Here is an 11,023-nt window from a genome sequence, read left to right as displayed (position 1 = left end):
TTTCATTCTTATGACTTGCACTGACCTTGCCTTTTATGTTATTTAGATAGCTTGAAGGAGTTCCTTTCTATCCCGCTTTTGTTTGAGCTATTGTATATCAGCAGCCACACAGACAGAAGTTACCTCTGGGTAACAGCAGCTTTGACTCACTGCTGAAGTTGCTTTCACTGCAGCCTGCTGGTTTTACATCACTCTGTGTGTCTTTTGTTTCTAGATGACATTGAGGATACCTTAGCAGGACTGTGAGCTTGGCCATCGTTTGCAGGAAAATGCATCTCTGGATTCCTTACATTCTGCTAAGTGCAACATTAGTGTGCATTGTTGAAATGTTTGGCCATTATGGAGAAATATGTGAAGGACTTTGTGCCTGCGAAGAGAGAGAGGGGATCCTTACTGTGAGCTGTGAAAACAGAGGGATTGTAAGTGTCTCAGACATAAATCCTGTGCACTTTTCTCAGTATCATCTACTGCTTACTGGAAATCTTCTGAAAAAGCTATCGACCAATGAATTTGTCGAGTACAAAGGACTTACAATATTGCATCTGGGAAACAACGAAATATCCGATGTTGAAGCAGGAGCTTTCAATGGACTACAGGGATTAAAGCGATTGCATCTCAACAATAACAAAATCGATGCCTTGAAGGAAGAGTTTTTCTTTGGCCTTGAAAGTTTGGAATACCTACAAATTGATTATAATTATATCACTCATGTGGTGCCGAATACCTTCAACAGACTTCATCATCTGGAAGTCTTAATTCTAAATGACAATCTAATATCTGCTCTGCCTGCAAACATCTTCCAGCAGGTACCCTTGACGCATTTAGACTTGAGGGGAAATCAGCTCAAAGTGCTTCCCTACACAGGTCTGCTGGAGCACATGAACAGCGTTGTGGAGCTGCAGCTGGAGGAGAATCCGTGGAACTGTTCTTGCGAGTTGATCGCTCTTAAGACTTGGCTTGAGAGCATATCGTACACAGCTCTGGTCGGGGATGTTGTTTGTGAGTTCCCCTTTCGGCTTCACGGGAGAGATCTTGATGAGGTTTCAAAACAAGAGTTGTGCCCGAGGAGAGCCATCGCTGAATATGAGATGCCACCACTGCCACATTTGAGCACCGATGCATACTATAGGACAACGCCGGCTCTCGTTACAGCTTCCCTCACTTCATCTGGAATTGCACGGTCTTCATCAAGACCCACAAAGGGACCTCGCCAGTCAGCTAAATTAAAATCAAGACCAACTGCTCGCATCCCATCTAACAAACCACAGAACTATGGCCAAATTATTTCATATCAGACCAAATCCCCTGTGCCTTTAGATTGCCCGACTGCATGCACCTGCAATCTTCAAATTTCAGACCTTGGCCTGAACGTGAACTGCCAGGAACGAAAGATAGAACATATCTCTGACTTAAATCCCAAACCTTACAATCCAAAAAAGATGTATCTCACGGGGAATTACATTCCTGTGGTTCGGAGATCTGATTTTATCGAGGCAACTGGATTAGACTTGCTTCATCTAGGCAACAATCGAATATCTCGCGTACACGACAGATCTTTTGCCGATTTGACACATCTAAGAAGACTGTACCTTAACGGGAATTTGATAGATCATCTTACGGCTGATATCTTTTACGGATTAGAGAGCCTGCAGTTCTTATATTTAGAATACAATGTCATTAAAGAGGTTACCTCAGACACTTTTCAGCATGTACCTAAACTTCAGCTTCTTTTTCTCAACAATAACCTCCTGAAAACTTTACCAGAGGGCACTTTCAATGGTTTGACATTAGCCAGGCTGAATCTTCGCAACAACCATCTCAGATATTTACCAGTCGGCGGTGTACTCAATCAGCTTACAGCACTGGTGCAGGTCGATTTGTTTGAGAATCCCTGGGATTGCTCCTGCAGCATACTGGAGCTGAAGACGTGGCTTGAGCAGCTTAGTACAGGCACAGTTGTAAACAATGTCATCTGTGGCTCCCCTAAGAGACTAGCTGGAGAGGATATGAGATACATTAAGACAAGTAATTTCTGCCCTAATAACTCTGATATGCTAGCGTCTATGATCCCACCCTCTGAGGAATATTTTCCTGGCAGCACTATCACCATAGAAACATCTTTGGACTCTGATGCTCATTACAGCACCATCCCTTTATCGGTGATGATCCTTGCTCTCCTCCTCATGTTCATCATGTCCGTGTTTGTGGCTGCTGGATTATTTGTGGTGATGAAAAAGAAACATCAAAAGAGCCAGAACGAGCAGAATAACTCCATGAACGCTTGCATCAGCTCTCTCAATGTGGAATACGGCCTTTACAAGAAGGGATCCATCCCCAAAGTCAGAACCTCTGCTGGACACGTCTACGAGTATATCCCACCTACCACGGAGCCCGCGTGCAGAACTGCTGCTCACGCCCTGAACGACAATAAATCAGTGGATGGATTTAGAGACTTTGATGAGTTGAGTGGTGCTTTTCTGGGCAACTCAGATGAAGAGGGAGCCAGTAATGTAATAAGCTCAGAATACAGTGCCACCACTCCAGAGCCTCTTAACAAGCCCTCCACCCCACACCGAGATGATCCGTGCTGCTACAGAGATGTACTTGAGCCTGACAAGCACAGGCGCTACAGCAGTACATTACCGTGCAGGCATGCAGCGCATTCATCGAATCAGTATACCTCAGACTTTGATGCAAGGCATCAGTATGTGCAGCCGGAGAGGATTCAACAGACGATACTCTACTGTACAGCGCCAAGTACTGTTTACGTGGAACCCAACAGGAGCGAGTACTGGGAACTAAAAGCAAAGCTTCATATTGATCCAGATTATCTTGAGGTTCTTGAAAAACGAACTACATTTACACAGTTTTAGGAGTCCTGACCTTCAGGTGGTCAGGGTGGACACATTTGTGCAACGTTTATTCAGGAATCACAACAATAAACTGGCATTTTTTTTTTCTTTCTCAAGTTTTTAAGGTGCAGTAAATTGTGAGTAACGAAATACTTTCTTTTTTCTTTTTTTTTTTTTTACTTCATGCTTCATGGACGTTAAAAAAAATATGGACACAGCTCTTTTAAAGTGTCACCTAACACTTTATCTCTGTGTTGTTTTAACAGTTTGGTTTATATGTGTAAATATGAACACGCAACCCCAGATTCAGGGCTTTCATGACTCATCCTGTCATGAAACACATCCTCGAGTTGTATCATCAACAGTAATGAGACTGAGCTTTAACTCTTACATTAGCAGCATTTTCTAAGCGGTAATGACCCATAAGGACACGTTAGTGTCCCCAAATAAACCAGACAGGTTATTGTGACTGATGGCAGACACACTCATGATGGCCAGTTCTGTCTTTTCAAGTTGGATGAAAATGAGACTAACACAAAAGACTAAATTGAATGCGTGTTTAAACATCCATACATGGAGTGAGGCACATTAAGTAAGTCATTTTGTCCTACGGGATGCATAGCTTTGGGACGATCATATTAGCTGCATTCAAATCATTCATCATTCTAATGTGATATCTCAAACCACAGATTATGAGTCTATTAAATCTCTGCTCTCTTGTTTGCAGATTTGGAGAATACAAATTAATGTACTAAAAATAACCTGAACCCTCCTCGTGGATATCATTTGGAAATTCAGTAGTTGGCCCACAAGTTGTTTATGTATTCAAACCAGCAGCATTTGTGGTTTAAGAAGACATGTTGCCCTTGTATTGAATTTTTAAAAAAGATGCGTCCTCACAGAAAAGGTCACAAGTTAACTATTATAATCATAACAGCATTTAGATGTATTGTAACTGACGGAAAAATAAGCTTTAACTGTTTATATGTAATTTTACGTAAAGTATTTAAAATCATTTACTATTTATTTGCATCACTGCAAAAGAAATCTCAAAACAAAAACAAATATATTATGCAACCTTTGGCCCCTTTTGTTTATATCAAAGGATAGTCCATAGTGCAGCCTTTTTTAACCATTTAATCCTCAGTAAATCTCTATAAACTGTTTCAGTTTTACGCATTTGAACATATTTGCAATAGATAAGAATTTTCTCCTGTGATTAATAAAGTATTTGTATTCTATTCTATAAATATATCATCACAATTCACCCTGATAAACTCAGAGAATCATTAAATATTCATGGTCTCAAGCCCATATAAACATATTTTTATGAACAAAAATCCATACTAGATATTTTTTTCATGCATTCTTTTTTGTCTTTGAAATAAATTATGCGCTATTGACTTCTATCAGTCAACAATGATGTCACTTTGTAAATTGCACAATACATGTACACAGAGCCATAGAACTACAGTAGGACTGATAAATCATACATAATGCATACCTCTTGCACTATGGACAGATTTGGATTATATTTTGACAATCTCTACAGGATATACTCACTGCTCAGTCACCAACTGACTCCAATGAAGACAACATTTAACAATGCTGTCACGTTTCATAGCTGTTCATTTGAATTTTAGCACACATGAATAATAAAATATACTTTTGTACCACATTTCAGATGATTCATTCACTCTAAAACTTTATGGATTTTTAATTACTTGTGTTTTTATGGGAATACTGATTGGCTTTGTGCGTATTGCCTTGGAAAGAAATTCATGTCTAATTTCTTGGCATTGTTTGTCTCATTTATTTGTTTTTGGGGTCATATGAAATCAGGCATTTTGACTACAATTAGCGATCTGTTTCTCTCATTTTTAGGGAGGGATTGATGGGTTGAAGCAAATGTGTGTAGATCTGCTTGATATATAGCTATTAGAATGAAAAGCACAACACAATGACACAGCAGTCAAATTGATATCAGTTATCTTTATGCATAAAATATTCTTTGCTCCAAAGGAATCAAAGCACATCATCCAGTCATAATACAGTTTAAGCGCACTCTGGGTCAATCCTATAAGCCAAGAAACGTGACTTTCCCTGAGAGTTTAATACACAGAGTAATTCACATCATATGCAGCATTATGCACTGAACCTGTCATCTTAACTCTGCTAATTAGAGGACATGGTGTATCTGGACTCTGTCTGCATGTCACCAAGTATTACACTGCAGCATTAGTCACACTGTTTACCAAGGATACAGTCTTGGTGTGTTGCCTTTCACATGTTCACAGTCATTTTGTGATGATTTTGTCACTTGACTTGTTTGTCAGAAAAACTGGGCTGAAATCTATACAGTGCAGCATGACGAGTACTTTGCACAGGGTTGTTTTTAATCGATGTATTGTTTTGAAGTTTGTGGCAAAAACACTCTAAACCTGCAAACAATTACAAATATTGCACATACATGATGTTTTTTGTTGTGAATAGTGGCTGGAAGTGGTTGATTGTTCCAGTAATCTAATTAATTTTCTTTTTCTACATCCAGACTAAAGCTTTGAAAGGGATTACAAATGACATACCGGTATTTATTGTATATTAAAAAAAAACATACATGTTTTGTCATCCAGGTTTTTGTAATCACTGGCCAAATGCAAGTAGTTTGCCACATGCGAGATGACAGAAACCAATAATCCAAAAATGTGTTTGATTGAAATGTGACTGTCCTGTTTATATATGCAGGTGATTCATTTGCAAAGAAGAAGAGGTGAAGTCAGTGTCTTATTCTTATTCTGGCTATTATGTTTGCTTTTGCTTGTTTCATTTGAATTTTCATATGAAACTGATTTTCTGTGTCAACCTCTGATGTGTAAATAGAACACTTTGTCAGCAATTTTATGCAAACTCGCACCATCTTTGAAAAGCAAAAACGTGGTTTCTTATCTCAAAAAAAAGAAAAAAGAAAAACACAATACAACAAGGAATATGTGGGGTAAATATATCTGCAGTGTGCCGTTTCTTTAGTTGTTAGCTAATGAATAAAAGATATGCATTCATTTGATATACTGGTGTATTTGTCTTCCCTTTGCTCTGTGAACAATGATGTGTGCATTAAATGCCATTGTATGCAGGGAGACCAGATTTTAAAATGTTGCACAAGACCCACTGGCATTTTTCAGAGCATTGCTGGAATTGCAACATCTAATTGAAATGTGCAGATCAAGCGTCTGTCATAGTTTAATTTAGACATATGGTAAATAATGAGATGGGCTGACTTACATAATCAAGACGACAGTCTGTGCTCTGTGATGCCTCTTATTTATTTTATTTTTTTACTCAGTTCCACTGACTAAAAACTTAAATCATTATTTGTGCATAAAATAAGCATTTGTCATGCACAAATGTTCCACCATCTGCATAAATGGCAGGAGCTGGACAAGCTGTGAAGAGTCTTACAAAACGGAGGTCCCTGTAATTGATAACGTTGAAGATGCCTGATATCGAGCTTGGTATTGAAAAAGAAATGACATTTGAGATGGTGATCAATGTTTAAATGTGAAGACCGCCTGAGCTCACTTTAACTGTGCAGCCTGAATACATCTGCATGGGTATGCTAGCACACAGTTGCAGAGAAACTATATTCTTTGCAGAAATAGCTTTCTGGAAGCCCTGTATCCATGGAAACATCCAATTACCTGACACAGGGGGGGATAAAAAACAATCTAGAGCAAAAGGTATATACCGGCACAGAGTGTGAACAAATTTGTAACTCAGATCTTTGAGGCATGTGTAATTACTGTCTTTTGCACATCCTTTAATTTTACACACTGTATATAAAATAGTTTCTGGATGTAATTCCTGTTTGTGTTACATTCAGACATAAGTGGCGAACAAAGGCTCTGTCTCATGAAAATGTCAATTTTAATAAAAACAACTAACCATGGATCACCTCTGACTCAGTCTGTTTGTCAGATTGATGGTGCTGTGTTGCTTAGCTGCTTGAAGACCCCAGTTTTGCGAGGGAGATGGAAATTAGGGCAGATCTACATTATGTAAGCTTGAAGAGATGTGTCAGGCTGTGTGAAGACAGCATATGACTGTAAGCATTCACCAAAAGGAAACGTCTTTGTCTATCGGGCAAGCAAACACATTGGAAATTTGACTTATTCAAATCTCTTTGATTTTTCTTTCCATGTGGAGACAAGAATAAAGTCTTCTCTAGCAACATATGTGTGCATTCTGGGTTTTTTTTTAATAGTTGTTAGTCTCAGACTAGGCTCCTGTCCCTGAAGATTTTTTTTTAGTCTTCTGTTTCGCTGTGCAGCGCTGCTCCAGTTCTCTCTCACTTTGTGTGTGTGTGTGTGTGTGTGTGTGTGTGTGTGTGTGTGTGTGTGTGTGTGTGTGTGTGTGTGTGTGTGTGTGTGTGTGTGTGTGTGTGTGTGTGTGTGTGTGTGTGTGTGTGTGTGTGTGTGTGTGTGTGTGTGTGTGTGTGTGTGCGTGTGCGTGCATAAATTATTGACTCAGAGTGTATTCATGCTTGCCTCAAGGACTTCAGCCAACCAACATGGCAATACCTTTATCCACTTTCCGTCTTTCAATAGTTTTCTTTAGCAAACCTTCACACAACTCCATACAAAACTAAAAGTCTTGAGTAATAATTGATGGGTCACATCTCCACCATAAACTGCCCTTTATCTATGTCCAGTACGCTTGGAAATCATGTATGTCTGGGTAACATCCATTGTCTTAATCTGATCTGAGGAAGAAATGATGCTGCTCTGATGATGTTGTGTTCACACACTTATAGATGGGGATTTGGATTTAGACTCAATTTTTCCAGTTTATTTGCAACAACTGGAAACAGTATGTGTGAGTCTCACTAATATTTATGAGGGCTTATCCAGGCTTATGACTGCCAACCTGAGAAAAGTGACAAAATCCTTTCTCATCCTCCCATTTATAGTACTCAGAGTGAACATGAAAATGATATTTCACATCAGGAAAAGAGAAACGCTTCGGCAATGGGCGATATAAAAGGCCGTGTTGTGAATACACTGAATTGATGTTTATAAGAGGCTTTCACACTTCTTGAGTACAATGTCAGACAGTTGGCTGTATGAATAATATCATTCCGAGATTTCCTGCCAGTGTGGAGAGAAATTAATAATAGTCCTCGGTTCAAGATGATCCAGTCTGAATATCATGTTTTCCTTCCATCAGTCACCAACATACAATGTTGCTCTTATGCTGCCCTGCAGAGTCGCTCATCTCGCATTAACCTCTGTCTCTGCCCGATATTCAACCCCTTTTATATCAGCCCTTTCTTCCCTGTGGCTCTTCATCACATCAAGGGCACGTCCTTCTTTATATCTTGGCCTGAAGTGGAACTATAACCGTTATAAGGCTGGCATGTCTGTTGACCTGCAATTTGGAGTGACAGCAAACAGACGTTTCACACCTGTGAATATGTAATAGAATATGTCTTTATCAAAACACTGAATCTCATGTGTTTGTTTCATGGTGGATTTATTTATAAATGTGACACACCAGCCCGAGCCACTGTAAGAGTGTCTCTCAGTGATTTGAAAAAGATGTGACCTGAAAGGCCACTGTTTGTGCTTCCTCTTTCAGATGAGGGGGAGAGCAGCGACACGAATCTCACAACATAAAAGCAGCTGTTCCTGAATAATAATGGTGTACTCAAGATTAGGGGCAACGACAAAAGGGACATAGTTTTCTCGAGAAGACAAGCAGTTCTGCAGTTAAAACTGACCATCCAATTCAAACCCTACATGCAGGATAAGACTTCTGCAGGTAAAAATATTTAGATTTTTTTTTTTTTTTTTCAATTTGTGTTCTTTTTCCATAAATTCACACACTGAGATAACTGGTTCCTGGCTGTGGAGCCGCTGAATGGAGTGCTATGATGTGTGAGGAGACTATTTCAGATTGCCCATGTACTGTGAAAGCCTGAATTTAAATGCAGCCGCTGCTTCACCGTTGCATATTCCTCCTACTCTGTCCTGACCATCTCCTAAAATCAAACCGACAGCTGGGGGAAGGTGGCTAACCACTCGCCTGTAAGTGTTCAAATGCCTAGTTTGTTCTGACAGACAGTAGTAAATCTGATCAAATATTTTCAAAGTTTAGGAGAAAAAGTTGTTTTCCTCAGATATTGAGAACCTCAGATATTGAGAACTTATTTTGAAGGCAGAACATACATAGAAAGGGAAAATACAATTTTTGAGGGGTCAAACTATTCTTAATGTATAAGTAATGATACTTCCACCATGCAGGGGAGTCCAACATATGCTCCACAAGGTAAAAACTGACCCATGGGTCCATTCATGCCAAGTTCGTTTTCAAAGTGAAAACATTTTTTTTTCAGAGTAGTAAACATAACACAGCATTAAAACAAGAGACCTGCATCAATAGTTCAGTGAAAGCTATGGTTACCTTATTGCGAGCAAAGTTGCATGATAAATTATTAGTGGGAAAGCCATACGGTGAGGGTGAATTTGAAAAAGCATGAATGATGCAGAAGTCCTGCGGAATGAGAAGTGACAGGCTGTAGTCAACATTAGCCGAAAGAGAAACTCTGCAGCAATAATGTATTTCAGATCTTAAGATGAGTTGAGCGATGTTTTTGGATTTTTCATTATATTGTCCATTAGGCTCAATGAAGACATAATTAATTAAATGTTTTACCCTGTGAAAGAGTTGCAAACATTTAATTAGATGTTGACTTTTTATAATGTGGCCAAACTTGCATACATTTGTAGTCGTAATTCAGAGTACATCATGCACTAAATGTAAAGGATCATTAAAGGTAAACATTGACTGTATGTGACCCTTGCTCTAATGGAACAGTCAACACTGAATACAAACCTGAAGGTGTAACAGATTAAACTCAATAATGGTTGGTGAAAGTGATTGGAGCAGAGAAAAAAAGAAGAAATGGTGTAAGAAGATCATCCAATATTTCATCTAATGTATCATTTCTTCAGATTTCATTGAAATGTAGCGGACCTCATTCTAAACACATTTGCACAGGGCCACTATTCATAAGCAATGGATTTCTCAAACATTCTTCCATGAAGCTTTTTGAGGACAGAATAAAAAAAAGGCTTGATCTGCGCCATATGAAAATACTATCACCACCCTCAATCATAACCCTCTAAATAGAGTGCAGCAAATACCAGCCAGCACCAAGGCGTCTTATCTCACCATTGTGCTCGGAGGAGCAGCACACGTGGCTGCAGATGCGCGTTCATGTGTGCTAAATGGTTTGTGTTGTGCACCTCAGCCACTGAGAGACTGAAGTCATGTAACGGTTTTTATTTAATCTGAGGTGGGGGTGGGGGGGGTGGGGGGGGGGGGGGGGGCAGAGGGAACAGATAATTTTCTAATTTCGAAAAACAATCTTGTCGCGTTTGACTATGACTGATGCACAAGCTGCATTTAGGCAAAACAAGCAAGGGCAATTTAGATGTTTATCTTTTTTGGAATAGAATTTTTTTTTTTTCTTACCCTGGTACATTGTCACATAAATGATGCAACACCTACTGAGCTACTACGAATTCAGTAACTTGCTCAAGGACACTGCAATGGAAGAGGCACAAGGGGTGACAGGAGAAGTAACTGAGGCCCTCGACTCCACATGTTCTTTTGGCACTGGTTTAGTAATTTCACAGCACAGGGCACAGTTCAAAACACTACCACATAAACCTCTGGCATGTCCGGCACAAGCTATTGTCCACTTCAGTCTATGTTCTCTTCAAGCTGCTCCAGTGATACATGGAAATACCTTCGAGAAATGTTCTTATTTATTGTGCTGATGACCTTTTTTTTTTCTGTTCTTGTGCTGATGTTCCTCAGCAATTTGTACTCTTCTTCACAGCATACAGAGTTACTCAGTGACGAAATCCTATTCATGTTTTTTTTTTTTCAGTGTGACTCAGTGAAACTTGGACATTCAGGGAGAGATCTGCGCACATTACAGACTTCAAAGAAAAAGTTGGTAGCAACTCAGACAGTGTTATATTCAAACTTGCAGATAACTTTTTAAGCAGCAAATAGTTCAAGGCAATGCAGGATCCTCATGTCATACTCAACTCTCGTGACAGCCTGGGACTGTGCTGTGGTTCCTAAAAGCACTTTTCTGTGTT

At 39.4% G+C, this 11,023-nt stretch overlaps 1 protein-coding gene across 1 annotated transcript; it reads left to right on the top strand.

The window, feature by feature from the left end:
* Positions 1–269: 269 nt before the first annotated feature.
* Positions 270–2,873, top strand: slitrk5b (SLIT and NTRK-like family, member 5b; the record flags this gene model as incomplete). The annotated part of the gene is made up of 1 exon (XM_080498350.1): positions 270–2,873. One exon carries the CDS (start codon positions 270–272, stop codon positions 2,871–2,873), a length of 2,604 nt encoding a protein of 867 aa, XP_080354476.1.
* Positions 2,874–11,023: the final 8,150 nt, after the last annotated feature.

The sequence above is a fragment of the Blennius ocellaris genome (genome assembly GCF_963422515.1).
Source record: "Blennius ocellaris genome assembly, chromosome: 6".
In the NCBI taxonomy this organism is placed as follows: Eukaryota; Metazoa; Chordata; class Actinopteri; order Blenniiformes; family Blenniidae; genus Blennius; species Blennius ocellaris.
The sequence above is the reverse complement of the archived record's forward strand: the minus strand, read 5'-3'. Positions and strand labels throughout refer to the sequence as shown.